A 23,675-nucleotide genomic window follows, 5' to 3' on the forward strand; every position below is an offset into this window, starting at 1 on the left:
TGGATCACATGAAGTTGAAAATAGTGAAGAGGATGATTGGCAGATTTGGAATCCAATCTATAGAGGCTGTAGCAATGGATCAGAACTGGGAAAAGATGAAACAGAATTTAAAATCAGGCTTTATTCATGCGACTAAGAGTAACAACAAGTACAGAATAGTGGATACAGGGTTTTGTTGCAGTGTAAATAAAGAAGACAAGGATTTAATCAATAGAAAACTTAGTATGATTCAGCAATGTGTTGTGGACATTCCAAAAATAATGCACCTGTGAACTGCATTAATATAAGTTATCACTCAGGACAGAGGAGGTGATATGTCCCTTACATTGGTCATATCAAGGTTGGAATGTTAATTGCATGCACTTCTGTAAACCACCCTTTAAGATGAATTAGATGTATGCTCAGAAAAGAAGATGGTCTCATCTGTCTGAAAGGAATGTTTGAAGTTACCTGAGCTATCTAGCAAAAAACAAACTTGGGGTGTTGTACTGTCAAAGCTATAGACTTACTTCCTATGACTTTGCAGATACAGTACAGGCAAGTTAGTCATCATATATTAGTAATCATCTTACAGGGGGTTTGTGGCTGAGGCAAGTTACTGCTGTGCAATGAAGGATTTTATTTAGCAGCCAGTGCTTTTTCTGAGCTGGTGTAGTAAGCTGCCTGGCGACGTAGCACGTTCTTGTCCTGATAGTGTTCAGACATAGGTGAGAATGGGACAGAAAGAACCGAAGCATATGATGAATATTTAAAATAAAAGACTTTTCAAGATCCCTTACCAATCCTAAACTTTTTTTTTTTGATTCTAAGATCAAAAGGACTTTATGGAGTGTTATTTTATCCTCGTGAATCTACCTCACCTTAATAATAGTAATTTGCATTAGTACAGCTCTTCACAGTTTATAAAGTGCTTCCTTATGAGTTAACTCTCAGTTTTGAGCCTAACAGTAACCCTTTGAGTAGACGGGGACGAGTATCCTCATCTTGAACAGATCAAGTAATAGGGTAGGAGAATGTCTGAATTGCCAAAAATGTAAAGTTTGTAAGTGGCAGACCTAGGACTCTACCCCTAGTCCACCAACTCCAAGTTTAATGCTGTTTCTACTGTACCAATTTGCCTTGAAAGTAAGTTGTAAGTTGTGATTCTTGCTTGGCATACTCTGAAAATTGCAAAAAGCAGATGATTCTCAAATTATATTTCTATGGAAAAGTGTAAGTGTAGTTCAAGTTAGACCAAGGGTTCTAAAAGCCAATTGGGGAGCCATTGAGCAGATCTGTGTTATAGAAAGAGAACTCTATAAAATGAATGAGAAAATCTAGTTTGGGCTACTAGATGAATGATGGTACCATTCACTAAGAGCAAATACAGGAGAAGTAGTAGATTGATTGGCCACAGAGGGGGTGATTGAATTGAATTTTGGAAGTAATTAAAGTAGCTAACATTGATTGTTGACTAAGCCAGGCACTGTGCTTAGGGTTTTGTATCATTTATCTCATTTAGTCTTAACTCTCTGAAGATAAGACTTTAATCTCCACTTGCCATTTGAAGGAACTAAAGCTTACCCAGTTTAAATAACTTATCCAAGTCTTCATAATTAGTATAAGAGCAGAAATTTCATCTAGGCGTCTGACTTCAAAGCCAATGCTCTTAAGAGCTAGTTTAAGGTTTGTCTGGGATGTCTGAATAAAAATGATCACTATTCAGTTGAAAAAATGGTTGTGGCTTTTAGGAGAAAAATGTATCCTGGAGTTATTTGAGTCCTTACCATAGAAGTGGGTAATACTATAGCCTCTGAAAGTGTTGTAGGAAAACAGATTTTATGCTGCCTCCTCCCTTTCTGTATTTTGGCACTATTTCTGTGCTTTGTATAATAATATTGCATAGGCATTCCCTAACCTAGGAACATGCTCTGAGAGTGTTTGAAAATGAAAGGTACCCTTTTTATGGGTTAATAGACCTGTGAAATCCTCTAGGATGGGGGCCATGTTTTATTAACCTTTCATCCCCAGCTTGGTGCCTAGAATATGCTATGAAATGAAATGAATGAATGAATGGATGGATAAGTAGAGATGGGGAGAGTAGAGAGAGGAGTTCAAATTCAGAGCAGCTGCCTCATGTGGGATATGGGGTAATGGATGGGATACCTTTTATCTCCCAGTTGATAATGCTCCAGAGATGGTTCGCTTAGATCTTGTATAATTGTTGAATTAACAAGTGGTCAGGGGCATTTACTACTTTTTCCAGTGAGGGAACTAGAGAAGACACTATGTGTTCCTGACTTCTGGTTTTGTTTTGTTTTGTTTTAAATGACACAAATAATACATACTCATTGTAGACATTGTAGACACATTAGAAAATTCAAATAAGCAAAAACAAAACAAAATTTAAATTGTCTAAAATTCTACCACCCAGAGATAACCACTGTTAACATTTTGGTGTATATCCTTCCAGAGTTTTTTTCCATAGAAATATATACATTGAAACATGTATATATTTATTTAAAATGGGATCATTACAATCCATACTGTTTTGTAAACTGCTTTTTCACTTATTACATGTGACTGTCTTTCCATGTCAATGAATTTACATCTTTATCATCATTTTTAATGACTGCATAGTATTCCATAATGTGGATGTACCAAACATATTTAACTAGGTCTCTATTGTTAGGAATTCAGGTTTCCAATTTGGAGTTCTTTTTGGAAAAAATTATGGTGAGCTTTCTTGTACGTACATCTTTGCACACTTGTCCATTGTTTTAAAAAAAGTCAAAATGATGGGATGTTTCAAAGTCTTATGTTTGTTTTTTTGTTTTTTTGTTTTAACATACTTAGATTACCTTCCTGAAAGATTGAGCTGATTTACACTTTCTCTAGCAGTATATCCTGAGTGCTCTTTTCCCCATACCCACATTAGCGCTGGGTATTATTTTTTTCTGTAAATCATTACCAATTTGAAAGGCAAAGGTGCCTTTCAGTTAAATTGTGTATCTTTGATTAGTACTAAGGCTGAACTCTTTTTTCCCTTATTGCTCATTTCCGTTGAGGGTCATCATTTTTTCTTACAGGTTTGTAAAACAAAGCTCTTTATGTATTGAGGATACCAACCCTTTGTCATATGTTGCTTTTATTTTTGTGTGATCAATTTGTTCTTTTAACTTTTGTGTCTGGCAGAAGAAGTTTTAAAATTTTATGCATTCAAATGTCAATTTTTTTCCTTTATGATTTCCACTCTCCTTACCCTCCTAAGTATTATTCATGTATATTTTCTTCCAATGTATAATTTTATTTTTTGACATTTAAATGTTTAATCCATCTGGATTCTATTTTGATGTAGAGCTCTAGCATAATTTTCCCCTGAAATAATTAATCAGTTACCCTGATTAATTATCAATGGAGTTGGAATTTAGAATGTGTTTTCCCATTAAGTATTGTAAATGATGTTTGGTGAGGTTTAAATAAGACCATTTGTAATGCATTTAACTGTTAAAATAAGCTCAAGGGCTCACCTGGAAAGGTAATCATCATTTATTATATCTTTTCCATGGAAAAATGTTTTTATAGTTTAAAACAATCAATTTACATACTAACTTTTGAAGCACAAACTGTTGCAAATTGGCAACTGCATACTTATATGGTGGTTACGTACTTCGTTAGAACCCTTTAAGGGTGAAAATATTCCTATATGATTTTTTTTGTCTGCCTTCAATTTAACTTTAACTGATGTCAAATCTGTTTGGGTAACTTTGTACTTGCTGTGCTTTTCACAGAATGGACAGCAAATTATGGATGAACCTATGGGAGAGGAGGAGATTAATCCACAAACTGTAAGTAAAATGTTATATTATGAGGGATATAGATAAATCAGATACCATAAAATTTAAGTATTCTTATTTTTAAACTGAGCAAAGTAATGATTTTATGGTATTAGAGACTTGTTGATGTTTTTACGTCAGTTTTACAAAAATTCATTCTTGAATATGCCAGTGACATTTTAAAAAACTGATAAGAATGAATTTAAGAGAAAGACAAAACAAATTGCTTTGATATTTTCGAAAGTTTTTCATTCGTACCTTAAAGTATTTTTAAAAAAAAAAATCAAACTATAGATTTATTAGAGACAAAAACATAAAGGTCATACTTTAAAGAAATATTCAATGTAGAAAATGAATGTTCACCATTTCCTCATATTGGGGTTTTTTTGTTTGTTTTTTTGTTTGTTTTTTTCACTCCTGAATCCCCAGCACCTAGAGCAGTGTCTGGCACATAATAGATACTCACTAAATATTACATAAATGAATTAATAAATTGTCTCCCCCTGCAAGATAACTATTGTTAGCAGTTCAGTATTATTTTCTTTTTGTTCTGTACATAAGACCCTTACTGATATTTACAAAGTACATATATTCTGCAACTTGTTCTTTTCACTTAATGTCTTGAACATCTTTTATGGCAGTACATGTAGATCCAGCTACCTCTTTTAAATGGTTGCTTATTCTGTTTTATGCATGTCTTATATTTAATGCAATTTTCCCCTATTTATTTTTGTGAACTTGTGTTTCAGCAGGATATAATCTTAGAAAAGTATGTGCTGAAACACAGGGTATGAACATTTAAATCTCAGACACTGCTAAATTGCCCTCCAAAACAAAAAGGTTGTAAAATTTCACTGTGTTAGAGTGCCTCTTCGACCATACCCTATTCAGCACTGGATAGTATCAGAAATTATTTTTAATTTAAGACACTCTAAATGAATAATTTCTCATTTCTGTTTGCATCTCATGTGATTATTAGTGAAGTTTAATATCCGTGCATTATTGGTTTTTGTATTTTTGTGTTTGTCCAATTTTCTTTTGGATTATTTGTTGTCTCCTTATGATCTGTGTGATCTCTGTATATATTCTGGATATTAACTCCATGTCTATAACATATCTTGCAACTATTTTCTCCCTATTTTTTTTTAACATTGATTATGTTGTCTTTCATTGTATATGTACAGAAGTTTTCATTTTTAAGTGGTCAAATCTGGCTTCTGGGATTCATGTTTTGGTTAGAAAATCCTTCCCTGCACCATGGTTATAAAAATATTCTCTTACATTTTCATCTACCATTTTTATGGTTTTGGTTTTTTGCATTTAGATCTGTGATCTACTTGGAATTTTAGTACCTGTTGTCAACTAGAAATCTAAGTTTTCTTTCCAAATAAATAGCCTGTTGTCCTAATCTCTACTTATTGAATAAGTAAGACCCATTCATTTCCACCCATTTGAGGTCCTTCTTGTATCACATATAAAATTGCCGTATCCCCATTGTATTAGTTTCCTAGGGCTGCCATAACAAAGTACCACCAACTGGGTGGCTTAAAACAACAGAATCTTATTCTCTCACAGTCCAGAAGAGTAGAAGTCCGAAATAAAGGTGTTGACAGAGCCATGCTCTCCCTGAAGGCTTTTGGGGAGGATCTTTCCTTGCCTCTTGCAGCTTCTGGTGAGGCAGTCCTTGGTGTTCCTTGGCTTGTAGACACATTAATCTCTACCTACCTCTATTGTCACGTGGTATTCTCCCGGCATGTCTCTGTGTCTAAATTTTCCTGTTCTTACTAGGATACCAGTCGTTGGATTAGGGCCCACCTTACTCCAGTATGACCTCATCTTAGCATTATTACATCTACAATGACCCTATTTTCAAATAAGATCACAGTCACAAGTATCGGAGATTGGAACTTGAATATACTTTTTTAACAGTTTTTTAAAATTTATTTTTCAATTATAATTGACATACAATATTATATAGTTTCAGGTGTACATAGTGATTAGGCATTTACATACCTTACAAAGTGATCACCCCAATAAGTCAAGTACCCATCTGGTACCATGTAAAGTACAGTATAGGGAATATTGAACATAACCTTTTTGGAGGACACAATTCGACCCACAACACTCCTGAATGTTTTGACTTTATATACATTTTCAGTTACTGTACTTTTATTATGGTTTTTATATGTGCCAAGGCAAGCCCTCTCACCTTTTTACTTTTCAAAATTGTAGTCTTATCCATTTTCCAGATAAACTTTACAATCAATCAATTTATCAAGTGTTCCTGAAAAATTTATTTGGATTTTTATCAGAATTGCATTAAATTTACAGATTAACTTGAAGAAATTTATTTTAATAATATTGAGTCTTCACATCCAAGAACATTAATTTATTCTGATATTCTTTTATATCCTTTATCAAAATTTTGTGGTTTCTTACCATATAGTTTTGTATATTTCTTATTAAGATAATTCATGGATATTTCGTAGTTTTTGTTATATTGTAAGTGGGATTTCGTTTCTGCTGTGTCTTCTGCTATGTATTCCACGTGGTTATTGCTAGTACATTAGAAAAAAATTATATGTTTCCATATGCTTTTTAATGTTTTGGGAAAGTTAACTTTTCAGAAACCAAATAAATTGTCATGAACATTATGTAAGTTATGGAGGAGTGAGATTATTGTACTCTTCTTCTTAAAACCCTTCAATAGTTGCGTGCTTTCTTTAAATAAAGTTCAAATTCTGCAATGTGACCTACCAGGCCCTGCATAATAAGGCCTTTGCATACTTCCCCATATCATCTCCGGCCATATACCTCTACCCTCTACTGAAAGTCCAGTCACTCGAATGTATCATGTTCTCTTTTGCTCCTGGGAACTTCATAGGTGATATTCCCTCCCCCAGAATTCTTTTCCCTTACCACCCACTCCTCTGTGATTAATTCCTGATCATCCTTCAGGTGCAAGTTTTGATATCACTTCAACTTCTTCCCTATACAACTTCCCGATACATCTATCTTCCCGATACAGCTATCTCTTCCCAATACAAGTATCTCTTCCATTTCCACCTTGAGTTAACTGTTTTTTCCTTTGTGCTGCCATAGCAGCCTATGTATACCCTAAATGGCAACACCACACTTATTTATTTGTTTATATTCCCTACTAAACTGTGAGCTACATGAGGCGGTGACCACGTCTGACTTATTTCTTGTTTTATATCCAGCACCCCAATAAGTGCTGTTAGTTAAATGAATGCCTGAATTAAGTTTTGGCTTGGCACAGAGACCTGGGCATGGGGCTTAGTGCCCAAGGCTGCTTTCATATTGGTATAGATTTCTGTACCTTCCAAACATTTGAGGTATTTTACTTCATTAGTCTGTAGTACATATTTATTAGCATTTAAGCAAATGGGAAAACAATAAGTGTTAATACTGATTTTTCTGCCACCAGGTACCTTTTTTTCATTATGTAACAAAATTCCTTTGGAAGGAAAACCTTCAAATATTTTATTCTCTCAGTCTAAAATCAAAGCATTTTCCATTGTGATATTATATGGCTCATGTTTTCCCACAGAGTTCCCACAGCATTAGTAACATTTACATCTGGAAGAAAACTGCATTCTAGAGCTAGGTTGGATAGGTGCAGGACAAAGATATTACCAGTAGTGTGGGTAAACCTGTTGAGCAGATCATTCCAGATTATAGGAATTAGGTTGAAGTGTAAGACAAAAGCCTAATAATGTTTAGTATTTTTTAATGGTATTAAATCCTAAAGATTGTCAAAATATATATTAGCCTTCGGGAACTTCTAAATTGTATTTGCCTTTGATGTACAATGAAAAGTTTTCATTGTGTCAGTTACTGATAATTTAAATAGTGAAAATTAAGATGTTCCATTAGTTATCTGTTTGATGCATAACAAATTACCCCAAATTTAGTAGCTTAAATAACATACATTTGTTTTCTCACAGTTTCTGTGGGCCAGGAATCAGTTTACAGCTTAACTGGGTTCTGTGGATCAGGGTCTGTCACAGACTGCAATCATGGAGTTGGCTAGAGCTGGTCTCATTCGAACCTTGACTGCAGAAGGATCTGCTGCCAAGCTCACATGTTTGTTGGCCCAGATTCCAGGCCCATAGAAACTACGAGATGATAATTTTATGTATGGAGCTTGTCAACTGGTAGACTTTCTTGTAGGTTGATTGGCCCCTTTTCCATGGGCTGGAGTGCAGAGTGTAATGATTAGCCAGTTTTGACTGACACGATCCTAGGATGGATGGAGAATAACAAGAGAAAAGAAACCTGGTTCTCTTAATGGCCTAATGAACTAGCGACACTGCCTCACCCTAACCTACCCTCTTACCTATGTACTGCTCCATGAGAGAAAAATAGGCACTTACCTTGTTTGAGCCATTGCATTTTGAGGTCTTTCTGTTAATGGCAACTTAGTCTGTATTCTGACTACATCTGATCGTTCATTAACCGAGTAGTTAATGAATGTCTATTAGGAGCCAAGAACTCTGTTAGGTTGTTAGAGACACAAAAACATATAAGGGAAGCTTGTAGTTTTAAAATGGCAAAACTGTTTTTGACCTCTTCTCTGGGAAATTATCACCCAAAACAATAAGGACAATAAGAAACAAAAATGTGGTCTTTGAAATTAGAAGACTTCTGTAATTTGAACCACAATATATAAATATGCAAAGCAGATAAAAGAGTCATAACAAGAGGAAGTTATGGGACCTAAATGCTTTTGGGGAAGTATATCAGCGGGAAGCAAGCCTTATTCACAGCCCCAAAAGCCCCAGAAGAGCCGAGAATGAGGTCGCCAGGTACTATGGAAAGGGGAGATGTGGCACAGGGCTGAAAACAGATTGGTTGAATGTCTGTATAAAGGACCTCCACTCTCTCTCCTACCCTGGAAGAGACAGAAGGTATTTCTTAGAGAACAATGAATCAGAGATGCTCCACACTTGGGGAACCCAGGTGTAGTAGAAAGTGGGGTGAGGCACTGGGCTGGAAATAGGGAGTTCAAGGGAAAGCCTACTGCTAAATGGTAGTGCTGCCCCTGTGATGTCTCTTGAACATGTCTTCTGATTTCTGTTTGCAGTAGAGCCATTTTATTCTGGCTGGATTTTTCCCTTCTTCACACCTCATCTTTTCCTCTCTTTATTCTTTGCCCTGCAATCTGCCTCCTTCCCATATCGTAGATCCACTTCCATCTTCTGGAATTTTCATGCTGTTTTTCTTTTCCTCTGGTTTCTAAAGGCTTGATTCTTTCTTGTCTTTATATACCTGAAGTAAAAACTTTTATTTCCTCCATGTATCTCATAAAATATAAGAAAATTTATCTAATTAAATTGGTTTATACTGTAATATAACAGATAGTCATCAAGTTTCCCCATCTCCCTCCCCCTGGAATATTTGCATACTAATCCATGTTTTTGTATAATTAGTTGAATTTCTCACCAGTTAACTTGCTCCAGCCAGTGTCTTTTTCTCCCTTCCCTGCTGGAGAGACTTATTTTTATCCTTTATTTTGGTGGGGATGGGGAGAAAGACTATCTTCATAGCAGGAGGTAGAGTGCTGTAAAGCACCTCAAGCCAAGATACCTTCCTGGACTCCAGAATTTTCCATCTTTTGTCAGCTGGCCAGAGACCTCCATGCTCTGCACGATCCATGCTGAAGAAATAGGGAGTCTTGACTGTTTAGGTATCCATAATCATCCAGGAATCGTTAAAGCAGTTTCTGGCTTAGTGGAGAAATAATTTTCTTAACGGTTCTTGTAGTATCAGGCAAAGATTCTTCTGAGGCTTGAGAATTAAAGGAGATAAATAAGTACCGAGCACAAAGTAAGAGCCCCGTAAGTGTTAATTTTCCTGTCCTCTTCCTTCCAGAGGCTGATCCTGCTCTCTCAGACTATTCACCAGGGACGAAGTAGGCCCCTTCAGAATTAGAGTGGTATCCTGTAATTTTGTGGCAGACAATAGGCCTGGCCTCAGACAAAGTTGTGAAATGATTTAACTTTCTCTTAACTTGGTCCTTTGACCCGTCTGTTCCCCTTATCATTTATTTCTAATGGCCATGCATACATTAATTGCTCATAACATCAACTTTGTAAATATTCTGTTGCTGTAGCCCTAAGCACTATATTTATCAACTCAGTCTTTGTAGCTCTTATAGCATAGTCACATGCATGATGGTCAAGAATTGGAGAAAGCTTGTGAAAAGTAGTAGCGATAAAAATGATTTAAAAAGATAAAGTGAAGTTAGGTCGTAGATGACCTTAAATGCCAAGTTAAGGAGCAGCACCCTGTGAAGGACACAGGCAGGAGAGCACCAGCAGTGCCCTGTTCTTCTTTTCCAACCTCCTGAAGTCATGATGGGCCTTTAGCAGTGGTTTCTTCCACCTTCCATGCATGCCGTTATTCCAGCTCCTGTTTATGTAGTAACTCCAAGTCTGCAGTGATGTGTGTGATGGCCTGCACAGTGTCCAGGGCCTTTTGCCAATTCCCAGTTGTCCATTGGTTTCCTCCATTTCCTTGAAGATTCCCTCAAGCTGCCTTAAAACTTGCATCTGAAGATCCAAAATGATACTCATAGCCATGAGTCCGGCAGACATTTGCACCCACCTCTTAGAGTCAAAATGGGTCAAATACTAAACTACAGAAAGAGAAGCCCTAGCCGACTTGACAATAGACAGTGAGGAACCCACTCAACACAGGGAAGTACAATAGAGTGCTCATGGGCAAGGAACATTTGTGGAGTGGTACATTAATGGCATTTATTGACTAATTGTGTAGAGTATTGTCTGTTGTTCTAACTCTCACTGGCTGAGAGTATATTTTAGCACTCGGGGCATGGGAAATATATACTCTAGTAGGTTTAAGTATATACCACTAAGGAAACTATTTCTGAGATAAATAGCATTCTAATTAGCACTGCATAGTAGCATTAAATGGAGTATGTGTATAAGAGGCACATTTTCCAAGCACGTAAGGTTTCCTTTTGCTACATTTTGGGCTCTCTTTCAGGGCTGTTTTTTCACTTCCAATGTCCCTTTCCTCCACACCTAAGAGCTTTTAAAAAAATTAAAACCCCTTTTTTGTATCATGGCTTGTCTAATTCGTATGGTGCTTCTAATCCAAAATTGCTTCTCCTCTGCTCTAATCTATTCATCATAATACCCATTTTTTTTCAATTGGAGTGCTCTAATTCATAATTGGAAAGAGATCAAACTGATTTGATTAAGTTTTGTTCAAGTAGGCATATTTTATTGAGTCAACCTGAAATACTGGCATATTGAAAGTTGTGACCCCTTTACCTAAATTAGTCTTTTAATGTAAACCATTTTAGTCAAATATGACTAAGTAAAAAGAACTGCACGCTAAGCAGGAAAAAAAATGTGTGGCTAGGCAGATGAGCAGTGGCACCCAGGGTGTGTTGGTGCTTACTGCAAGATTCCACCTGGGCCTGATGCTGCTGCCTTCTCGCCCTCTCGCCATACTCGCGGGAGATACTACCAGTGGAACATAGTGCTTTCCATTGAGACAGGGCATTCGAAGCAACCCTTCTCAGTGCTCTAGGAAGCCACTACCATTTCATTCAAGTTGATGATCATGAAACTTATTTCCCATCTCTGATATAAAACCTTAAAACCTTAGCACTTTATAACATTAGCTACTGATAGATGTGTGCTAGAGAATAATTCTCCTATACTTAAATGGAAATCCTTTAGTGTCAGAAAAATTGAATGAGCCATATCCCCCCCCAAAAAAATGTATCCAAAGGAATTGATTAAGAACATGTTAATTTTAAGTTTTTATCATAGGGGTTGATTTTTCCCCAGGAGGGTTCAGACATCATGGAGTCATGAAGATGGTTGATAGTTGGGTTTGACCAAGGTTGGGGTTTTGCCAGACAAAGGAATGGTGTAAAACAGTGTTCAAGAACTCTGCTATGGACTCTCTGCTGAGCTGTCTTCCTTCAGGGTCTTATCAAAAGGTTTAGCACTTCCTGGTTTCTGATCTAAGTTAGCCACTGGGCATACATATACATGCTGCTTTCCCAGGTAGAATTGCCCAGTTATACTCCCAGCAACGTCACAGCCATTCCCACTTCCAAACTGTGTTAACTAGGGTGGCAGGTTCCTTAACTTCTCTATAAGCCTCAGTTTCTTCATCTATAGTATAGATAATACTACTTATCTCATTGTAGTGAGATTTAACTGAAATAATTTCATGTAAAGCACAGTGCTTAGAACATAGTATCTTAAATGATACTGTCAGAATTATACTTGAAAGAAAATATATTAATAAATGAGAATTCAAATAAAAGAACTAAGGACTCAGTGAAAGAAGCTAGAAAAAGAACTACAAAATAAACCTATAAAAAGCAAGAGGAAGGAATTAAATATAAATTCCAAAATCAGTGAATTAGAAAACAGGAAAAAAAAACACAAATGCACAGCGTTAGAAAAAGCAAAACAGGATATAACCACAGATAGGAAAGAGATTAAAACATCCTAACAACTAAAATATTTACAGATGAAATGATATAATGTCTGGGATTTGCTTCAAAATAATTAAGTATGAGAGTGGGGGGAAGTGAGTATATGAAGCAAGATTGGCCATGAGTTGATAATTGTTAAAGCTGAGTGTTGTTTGTTACACCATTCTGTCTACTTTTAGATATGCTTGAAATTTTCCTTAAGTTTAATTTAAAAAATATAATAGCATACTAAGTGTAGCTCTATACTAATATGAAAATCTTGCTGAAATATGTGGTTTCTTAGGAAAATCTAAATGATAATATAATCTTTTAGGAAGGGATAGAAAAACTGAGTATACCAATAGCAAGGGAGAAACTTAAGTTATTAAAGAACGAGTACCTCCACACTCTTCCCACCCCGACTCCCACAACTACAGTGCCAAGCCCCAGTGATTTGGTAGGATAAATCTTTGAAACTTTCAAGAAATAGAGCATTCCTGTGGTCTTTAAATTGTCACAAAGCATAGAGAAAAATTTCATTGCCTTCTAGTTTGTTTTATAAAGTTAGCATAGCCCTGAAAATGAAAGTTAACACAGAAAAAGGAACTGTTAATTTAATTTATAAATATAGATGCAAAAATCCTTTACAATTTTGCAAATAAAATACAGACATATTGGAAGAATGGATTTTACCCAGAAATACCAACATATTAGGACATCTATTGATCTAAGTTATCAAATCAGTGGGTCAAAGGAGAAACACTAGGTGATCCTATCAATAGATAATAAAAAGGCATTTTATAAAAATTGAATAGTCATTCTTCTTTTAGTAAAGAGGAAATAGTATGACTTCAACATGATAAAACATGTCTAAAACCAAATATTGATGTCATATTTGAATGATTTCGTGAGCATATTTCCAAGTCAGGATCAAGGTAGCATTTATTAGAGCTTGCTTTATGCTCCATAGACTATGAGAAATTTAGGTTTTGTTCTGTGATGGGAAGCCATTGAGGAATTTGAGGTAGGAGCACGACCCGGTCTAATTTCTGTTTTAAGATTATTGTGGTTGCCGTGAAGAGAAAAGATTGCACGGGGAAAGTTGGGAAGCAGGAAAACCAGTTAGACAGCACCAGATGATGAGGGTTTGTACTGAGAACAGAGGAACTAGAAATAGATAGATTTGAGGTGTATTTCAAAGATAAAATAAGTAGAATTTGTTGATGGATTAAATATGAAGGGAAAGAAATTAGATTAGAAAGGAAAGAGCCAAAAAGGACTTAAGTTTTGGGGATCATTAATGCTGCTATTGCCTAAAATTGGGAGGATTAGCTTCCCATTACACTTCAGATAAAATCCAGATCCAAACTTCTTGATAATCCAGAAGGCCCTACTTAATATGGCTCCAACCTACCTCCCCGTCTCCTCTTTCTTCATTGTTCACCACATTTTAGCCACCGAGGACTTTCCTTTGTGTTTTTTATTCTTTAAATTCATTCCCTTCTCAGGTCTTTTGCATCTGCTGTTCTTTCTGTTTGAGGGCTCTAGACCATGAGTCAGCAAATTGTCTATAAAGGGCTAGGTAGTAAATATTTTACTGGCTTTGTGAGCCATATGGTCTCTGTAGCAACTATTCAAGACAGCAGTAGCCACTGTCAGGCAAAAACAGCAGGAGCTCCGGTGTAAATGGAGATGGGCGTGATCAAATTTGGCCCTTGCCTGGCTGGGCCTAGCTGTAGCTTGCCCCTGCGTCTTGGAGTGGTGCCCTCATTATTTAGGTTCTTCCTGGAGGACAACTTGCCAAACAAATTCGGATCAAAAACTTTAAAATGCTGCAAAATCTGCTTCTAGAAATGCAATATCATGTCTAGAAATAATTTCTAAATGATGGTCAGTGTGCACAAAGGATGGGGACATCCCAGTGGTATAGAAGATCAAATACCCAACAATAGGAGGTTTGTATAGTAGAATCCTCTGCAGTCATTAATAATGAATTGAAGGTTATTTAATAATAGAGAACAGGGGTCAGCAAACTAAACCCAAAGCCCACCGCCGGTTTTTGTAAGTGAAGTTTTATTGGAACACAGCCTCATCCATTCCTTTTCCCACTGCAGTGGCAGAATTGACAGACCATGTGGCCTGCAAAGCCAAAAACATTTACTTGTCTGGCCCTTTACAGAAAAAAGTGATAATACGTGTAATGTGATCCAAGTGTGTGTGTGTGTGTGTACACAAAAAAAAGACTAGAAAGGAATGGACCAAAATAGTGATTTTTTTCTCTTTTGTTTTTCCTCCTTTTGGTTTATTGTTTAAGTTTTCTATAAGAGACATGCATAATTTTTATAATAAAAGTTACTTTTTGAATAAGGTAAATGATAAAACCAATAAGATGCACAAATGGAAAAACTAGCTGAAAATTTAATTTCATAAGACAAATTTAAAGAAAGTTAAGAATTAGAGGCAGGAAAAGCATAAACCGTAGTATCTAGTTTCATGCACACGACCCCACAAGTAATGTCCTTTTCAGATTTCAGCATATGATACTTATTCAGGCAGACATGAGTTGAGTTCCTACTATGTGCTATTTGCTATGGGGATACAAAGATAAGGGTGGTCCCTTTTCTGAAGATTAATCTAGTAGTGGCCATGGCATGTGCTTAAACACTAATAAATGCCATAAGCAATGTACCAAAGGACCTTAAGAGCTTTCATTCTGGTTGGGCAATAGTTAACACCCAAATAAAGCAGTTGCACAGTGGTGAGTTGTAACAAGATTATAAAGGATCTAGGCTTTTAACTTTGTTTATGGTGCCTTTTGATGTAGAGAAGTTTTTTAATTTTACAATCAAATCTATATCTATGGCTTCTGCATTTTGCAAACAGGTAGCCAAATGTCCTAACATTTCCCTCAGATGTTGTGTAACTTTTATTATTTTCTGTCACTCTGTTTATCTTTTATACAGTAGTACCACGCTGTTTTAATTAAGGTATCGTTTTGACTCAGGGAGACTTATTTCAGATTTTGGTGTCTGAAATACTACTTCATATTCTTAGTGCTAATATTGAAAAGCACAACAGAAAGCAAAATGTGACTTGTTAACCTGAGCATCAGTAGTCATTAAAACCAATTTAGACCCATCCTTTAACTTAAAAAATGGTTCTTTGGTTGCTCCTGTTCTTAAGTGTTATTTGAATTAAGTTGGTGACTGGTCCATACAGAGACACGTCTTAATCAGTTGTACAGTAACCATGAACCATGTTTGCTTCTTCTTGACAGTCTTAAGAGGTACCTCATGTTCAGATTGCAGCTTTCTTAGGTGGTTGTCCTCGCCTTAATGCCGTTTTGCAGCATTGGAAGGAGCCTTAAGTGAGTCCTTCTGGGAGATGGAAGGGTTGGTGGTCTGAATGGGAAACTTCCTAAGTGCTTTCCTTGGTGAAAAATTTAGGTATACAATCTATTCAAGAGAAGTACACAGTTTCCCAGGCAGAATTCAAAGTTTTATTTTGGATATTTATTTGGGTCCCAGTTAATTCTAATGTACTTGGTTACATAGGATAATTTTTTTAAATTGAGCAAATTTTTTTTATTCTTCTTCCATTAGGTCATTTATAGAACATTATAAAAATTTGATATGGCAGGGACATTTATAGAACATTGCCATATAAATCTGATATGGCAGGAAGAGCCCGAGCCTTTCATATGCTACCTAGAGCACCTAATGGGCACTGTAATGTTTGCTCACTAAAGGAGTGCTGAACTGAGATCCCATTATAAATAGCTCCGTCGTCAAATATGTGCCTGCCTTGACCATAGTTCCTTCATCCAGAAAGCAAGCTGATCGTTTCTGGTATTTTTAGAGGCTCTTCAGGTTTTTAAAATTTAGTGATTTTATTAAATTTGTATTGGCAATGTAGATTAATGCTTGAGGTTTTTGTTGGTTCCATGTAGATTAAATGCAAGTTAAGTACCGCCTTTTTGCACAGCTCTCGATGCTTCTGTCCTTTGGTTTTGTTTAAATGCCACTATCTCAGTGATCATGTTCTGAATACTGGCATACTTTAAAAAATATTTTCCAAAGCAAAAATACCTTAGAAGAACTTCTAAAAGCTATTAGAGGATGAAAAGCAGTAAGGGATTGTCTAGTAGCTTGACTCCCTCCTTCTTTTCCAGGTTGGCTTCTTCAGTAACTGTTCTTTTTGCTCACTAATATCCCAGGGATTGGATTTCTTTTAAAATTTAGATTTTTATCAACTAGGAATGTGAGTTTTAGCTATGGGTTTGAAGTCTTTAACCTGGTTGATAATCGATGTTTATAACCAGTGTGAATTTAAATGTAATTTACTGTCACTAATAACAGGAAGAATTTGTCCTTATGTCGCGGTCAAAAAGTTTCTGTCTTATTTTTAATTTTCATGTGTACAGAACAACATAGTGATTAGACATTCACACACCTGACAAAGTGATAACTCCAACAAGTCTACTACCCCTCTGACACCGTACACAGCTATTACAATACCATTGACTGTATTCCCTATGCTGTACTTTACATCCCCTGACTATATATTTTTTTAATGATAGTGGACATTCAGTATCAAAAAGTTTCTTTTGCATGTGATCGTTTTCTTCCCATAGTTGTGAAACTCTTCCTCATTGACAGGGAACACCCATGACATGTCTATATATAACCTTAAAATAGTCTTGAGACTATCTTTTGGAGTGTGTATATAAACATTACAAAGGGTAAAATTTCTTGTGTACATCACTTTTATTAATAGTGCTGACTAGTTTCAGTTGCTTTTAAAATGAAGTCGCATAGTTGAGAAATACTGGCATTTCTCAGGATTCTGAAATAAAATACTGTTCACTTCACTGGTTGTAAAAATTCACTGGATTACTAGGAACCAGGAGTAAAGGACTTTTCAACAGGATTTTGCTATCAGCAAATCTGTTTTGGTTTCCTGTTCTGGCCTCCCTACCTATCAGCTACATTAGTGCCCTCGCCATTTGTTTCTCCTTTCTTTTACCACAGGAAAATTGTCAGGGCTCTTTTTCTAGCATTTCAGGACCCGCCTGACAGGAAATTTTCTAATTGCCGGAACAGCTGGTAGGAGAAAACTTTGCAGAGGCTTGGCCTTCCCTTTCTAACTTAAGTTTTACGGTCAGAAATTCTTTTATCACCATCATGGTCTCGTAGCCATGTTTAAATTTTTGTCTTTTCGTGTTCGCTCTATACAGGTAAGCTTTTTTCAACTTCTTTAGAAACTAAAACGTTTTAGTGGAGCTAAGTGTAATTATACTAATTAAACAATTATTTCATTTTATATGTTCAAGAAGCTTTACAAAATTCAAAACCAGTTTTTATAGAACATTTAAAGGAGATTTCTATTTGCCAAAAGTAAGCCATTTATACGTATTATACATTTCAAGTCTGTCTGTTTTGTAAATTTATTTTTACATTGGCTTTCTAACGCGAGAGTAATTTTTATCTTGCTAGTGTTTGTAATTTTGTACAGAAAACAGATGACTGTAACTCTCAATATTAAACCAGGCATGAACAAAATTGTGAACTTACTGATAGTTAGGAGATTACTGTAACATAAGCAATATTTCGATGAGTAGGAGAATGTATTATTTTAAACAGTCAAGAACTTAAAATCAGATATTTGTTGAAATTGGTTCCTTTAAAAATTTGAACTTTTTAATCAATGATTTAAGAAACTTTCAGCAAGTAATTTTATCTAACTTAGAATAGGCACAGTTTTCACGTCATTACTTTGTTAAAGTGTGCTTAGTGAATGATAATTTGCACTCTATTTAATCTGTTTCAAATCCTGCCAAAATCAACTTGATATTTTGCTGTGAGAATTGTGCTACCCTGCTGCTCTTTAAAGAGAATTAAATCTGTTGATTGGGATTCCCGATTGGGAGAAAACTTTGCTCTTTATGGCAGTGATTGAGAATGTTAGTCTGGAGAATCAGCAATGCTGTTTTCTCAAACATAGATACAAGAAGCAGACTTCGTATACTCTCTTTAAGAATTTGGTTAAATGAAAAATGCTGAGCATATTTATCATCCATTAGCAAATCAAGTAAATTGGATTTGGTTGAATTGTAATCTAGAATATATTAAGATGTAGTTTCTCACCATGGCTTGATTAACCAGCCTAATTTTGTGTCACAGCCAAAAAATTTGTATGTGTCTTGATCATCTAAAAAAATAACATACCATTTTAAAATGAAAAAACTGTATATTGTAGAACTATAGGTATCTATATAGAGTGATACTTTAATTTTGAATTACTTTTAAGAGGTAAATAAAGTATACATTTTTCATTTGTAAGGTCTTTTTATGTTAGGCCCCAAAATGGGTACATATCCATGGTTAGAAAATATTTATTGGCTTTTACCAAGGAACATTTAAATGTTTTACTTCAAGTTTCAACAATATTTTCTGACATTCAAAACAATTTAGAAAATACAAATGCCTTAAGAACACACTTCCTGACTCAAGGGAGGGGAGGAAAAAGGAAATTATGTATACAAGGCAGGGCATAATGCCAAATGTTGAATCATTCTTTAAAGTCAATTAATATCACCCACTTTGTTTTTTTAATGTTAGCATGTTACAACATTAGGTTTTCTATAACTCAAATAAACAGTATCAATTTCAGTTCTTTTTCTTTAATCCTTTCTTCATTTTAAGAACAAAATTGTACTTTTTCCCCTCTGAATTTGAAAAGGAAACATTAAGTTAATTTTTTTCCATTAAAGGGTGAACCTTAAAGACCATTTAAAAGGGATCCTACAGACCTTTTGTTGGTCCTGGGGAACAAATGAGGGGGCTTTCTGTGTGACTAGAGGAACACCAAAAGGTCTACGTGTCGGTGAATTTTCTTCTGCCATTTTTTTGTGATGTCTAAAATGACACTCTTTATAGAATTCCTCAAATTGTATATTTTTTAACTCAACTGACTTTGTTTTATCTATCAGGGGTCGTATCTCAACAGGTATTTATCCAGTAATAAAATCTTTGAAATCCTAAGCTAAATTCCTAGAAGGCAGATACTCTTTTTATTTTGGCATCTCTAACACCTATCCTAATACCTGGCCCATAATCTGAATTGCCTTCTAACAAAAAGGAATGGGCCTAAGATAATATGTCATAGATCAGAAACATATCCATTAGGACCAGGCAGTCGGGAAGAAGCAAAAGCACGAGAGCCACCTAAGTTTTATTCCCCTATCGGACCTGTTCTTCTGTTCCTCCTCCTTCACATGCTCTCTGATCCAGACTCTGGTCTCTATGTGTACTCCCACACCGTCTTTGCACTGGCTATCCCTTTGCCTGGAACGCTCTTCCCCCAGGTGGTTGACTCCCTCTCCTCCGTCAAGGGCTTTGCTCAAATAGCACCTTTTCAGTAAAGCCTGCCCTGATGCCTTTATTTAAAATTGCAAACCCTTCTGTCCATCCCTGCACTTCTGATCCTTGTTACCCAACTTAATCTTTTTTCCATGGTATTTATCATGTTCTAACAAGAATTATTTTTTTTATTGTTATGTCTCTCCACCAAATGACAGAGATTTTAGTGTATTTCATTTAGTGTATATTTCAGGCACCTAGAAGAATGCCTGGCATGTATTAGGTGCTCAATAAATAAATGTTTAACTGGATGACTGAATGAATTCTAATACACAGATTGGGGATATTGAACACCTAGGCCTGGGGTGGCATATATCTGAAAGTGATGGGAATATAGACAAATTATATGTAATTGTGATGTAGACCAGCTGCCAGCCTCACAATTTTGCCTACAACTAGACCTTTACTCACCAAATAAACATAGACTTTGTAAAAATGAAAATATATGATTTATTATAACTTTTTCAATACACAAAATAAGTATTTGTGTGTGTGATAATGAATAGGCAGGTATCCATGTATCATTTAAAAGGAAGTTGTGCCAGAGAATGTAAAAATATGTGAGCCTTACAGAGTAATTATAATGGATATAACTTATATCTATGCTCCACTTGATTGACAAAATTCTTTTTCCATAAAATTATAGTTGCTTCACCATGTACTTACAGGCAAAAACACAATTTAACAAACTGTCAAACTATAGTTCTGTGTTTTCATGTGACAGATTTATTTCCGTAACAGGTAATTTAGTGACACAAGATATGTTTGTCGTATGCAAATGTCAGTCTTCCTTGGGTTATCAGTGCCTTTGGAAATTTGATATTCCTCTCTGCATTCATCTCATTGGATTCCAGATAGGAGCTAGAAGAGCATATTGTTGCTTTCCTACTTTTCCTATTGTCCACGATTGCCCAAGTATTACTAGTATGTCCTAGTGGAACCTCAAATTCGTTTGTAAAATACTCATGCTCCCATAACTGGGAAAAATTGGTGACATTGAGCGCAATCTGGGCATCAAGATATTTTGCCTATTATGCTACTATGACTTTACGTATGCATAAAAGTAGATAGAAAATAATTTGCTGATGTAATAAATAAAAAAGTTAAAAGGAACGGAAACGTGTTGAGGATAAAGCAGTGGCAAGTATTTGGAACTTGGGCCATAGGCATTGATCTTTTCTCTCTACCCTCAAGAACACTGTTTTACTCTCTGAGCCCCAATTTAGAAAAAGATTTTTTTAATTCCAGTTTGTATCTTCAAAGAAGTTTGGAATGATTGCATTCATTTTGGGGGAAAGAGGGCAGGGAGAAGAGGAAGGTGCTATTGGGGAAAAAAAGAAACGTTGAGAAAAGGAGCAGTTGAAAATTTAATTAGAAATAAGATTTGCCAGAATAATAAATTCAATATGAGGGTGGGAAAATAAAGTCAAGGAAGTTTCAGAAAATAGGAGAAAAAAGATAAGTGATATAAAGGATTCAATTCCAAACATGCAATATCCAACTAATAAATGAGTTGCAAAAAGAGAAACCCTGGAAAGTAGACAGAAGGAAATTATCAAAGAAATGCTATAATTCCCCCAGAGGAAAAAACTCAGGTTTAGGTTATAAAGGTTCACCAAGTATCTAGCATTCTGAAGGAAAGAAGACCCATATTTATCTCACTAGTGTGGAATTTCAGAAGTACAAGGACAGAGAAAATTCTTAAAGCTTCCGGAAAGAAAAACAAGGTCACCTACCAAAAAGTGTGTATCAGGCCAGAACCACCCATCTCAGCAGCCCGGGGTGGACCAGTGGTGTCAGCGTGCTGAGGCAGGATTGTTTTTATTCTAGAATTTGGTACCAAGCCAAACTATACAAATGTGAAGACAAAATAAAGACATTTTCAGATGGGCAAGGTTCAGAAAATTTTCTTCTATTATCACCTTTCTTAGGAAATTACAAGGGAATAATTAATCTAAGAAAGAGAAAGACAGGGGAAACTGTAAATAGTGGATTCAACCAGGAAAGCGATATCCCAAGATAATAGCTGTGCAGCAAAGCCTAGAGAACAACCAATCCCAATGGGAGGGCAAGAGAGGGTTCTCAGAAGAATGGAAAGTATGGTTAAGGGCTAAGTAAAGATTAAGAATAATGGTCAGATTAACCTCTCCCTGCCCCCAAGTATGATGAGGGGGGCTGGGGACTGTTAGAAACAGTAAAAATAGAGAACTACAAGAAATTCATGGTCCAAATAGAAATAAAAGTTAAAATGTATCATGAATTTAAGAATTTGGTGAAGTTGTTTTTCTTTTAAGTCCTCTTGGATTGACCTGGAAATCAGTGTTATGGGCCCATGTGAAAGGAAATTTAATATACTCCCTAGCATGCATTTGACCAATATATTGTCATGAAAATGTAGATGCTTTTGTATAGGCTTTCAGTTTTTACAATCAGGCTGTGTCTCAGAGGATGAAGGATTTGGTAATAGTTACAGGAGAGAATGTTAATTTTCTTAGTATTAATAAAAATACAGCTATCAGCAGGTGGGGGGAAGTTTGAGAGAAAGAACATGTGGGCACTATTAGCCTCCCTTTACAAAGTGATGAGTTAGGATTCTATCCAAAACTGATAGAAAAGACAAGAGGTTTATGTAAAAGTAATATAATTATCAAATAGTAGGGAGAAAGATGATGGAAGGAAGGGACATAATATAAGTGAGTCCCTCGTCTTACTTATTTTTAAATCGGTAGGCATTGTCTTAAAGTTAACAAACTACCAGTAGGAAATAATCAAAGTAAGTGCCGAATGAACTAATTTTTAAAAAAGCCTAGGTATGGAGGTGAGAAGAGACTTGCTTTTCAGCATAAGCTATTCTGTCACTGTTTGATTTGATACCCATGTGCATGTATGTATTATTTTGATTTTAAAAACAAAAAATTTAGGGGACAGGAAGTAACACAAGTTAACAGGCAATGTATGAGGAGACATTGGGAGATAATACTGGAAAAGTGGTGGAGGCCATATTGTAGAGGGCCTCAAATGCCAAGGTGAAGCAGTACATTTAATTTGGAAAAACTTGGAGTTTCTCAGCAGTATGGTCATAATGACCAGAGTTGTGTACGTTCAGAAAATGAATTTGTCAGGAGGACGACTTGGACCGGCAGTGGCAGAAAAGAGAGCATTATGAGTAACCAAGCTAGTTTCAGTTTTCCACAGGAAAGGTAATGAAGGACTGTACCTGGATGATGCTATTGGAAATAGAAAAAGAAAGAATGAAAGGTATTTGCAGTACCACATGCTTGATACATAGCAGGTGTTTTAGTATATGTTTAGTGAATGAAGGAATCAAAGGGATTTCAGCAACTTGTTTGACACAAGAGGAAAGGAAGGGTAGACATCAAAGATGAAATCTTTTTTGAATAGTGACTGCTATTATTTTGAGATCCATAGCCTGATGGTGGCTCACACTATGGGAGTAAGACTTAATCCTGTATGCCTGCTACAAAATGCAAAACATTTATAATTCAGTGATCCTTTCCTGCCTGTGTTGCATCTTTATTCGTGGCAATTGTAGTAGGTATTTGCTATGAAATATAAGATGATAAAATATTGCAGCCTAATAAGTCACATCCCACTTACTCAAGAAAAAAAAGTGGTAAAATATATAGAATGTTACAAAGTATAATTATTCACAGCCTCATGATTTAAGGGCATAAATGGCCATTAGATTCTAGTTAGGCTCTTGAACAGATTTGGTTTTTTTCCATAGAAGGCTAACTGGCACATGCTGGAATCCAACCCATGAACTTGGCCTCATGAGTTCAAGTCTGTAATCCACTAGTCTTCAAAGTGGGATGTGGTAGCACTTTGGGGTACAGAAAAGAAAGAGGAGAACTTCTTTATAGTTTCATTTGCATATATAATGTATATACAATTTAATAGTACAAAAAGTACATGTGTATAATTCATAAG

The 23,675-nt window shown here is 35.8% G+C and overlaps 1 protein-coding gene across 7 annotated transcripts in view; it reads left to right on the top strand.

The window, feature by feature from the left end:
• Window positions 1-23,675, top strand: part of RPS6KA3 (ribosomal protein S6 kinase A3) — a 108,005-nt gene that overhangs the window by 26,533 nt on the left and 57,797 nt on the right. For 6 of the 7 annotated variants that reach the window (XM_033104954.1, XM_033104962.1, XM_033104990.1 and 3 more), the window contains one exon: window positions 3,771-3,827. In XM_033104954.1, coding sequence (XP_032960845.1) covers window positions 3,771-3,827 — 57 coding nt within the window. Of the gene's footprint in view, window positions 1-3,770; window positions 3,828-17,485; window positions 17,540-23,675 lie in introns of those variants that run through there. The other variant, XM_033104998.1, reaches the window with a different exon arrangement.

Source organism: Rhinolophus ferrumequinum, chromosome X (genome assembly GCF_004115265.2).
Source record: "Rhinolophus ferrumequinum isolate MPI-CBG mRhiFer1 chromosome X, mRhiFer1_v1.p, whole genome shotgun sequence".
Taxonomy (NCBI): Eukaryota; Metazoa; Chordata; class Mammalia; order Chiroptera; family Rhinolophidae; genus Rhinolophus; species Rhinolophus ferrumequinum.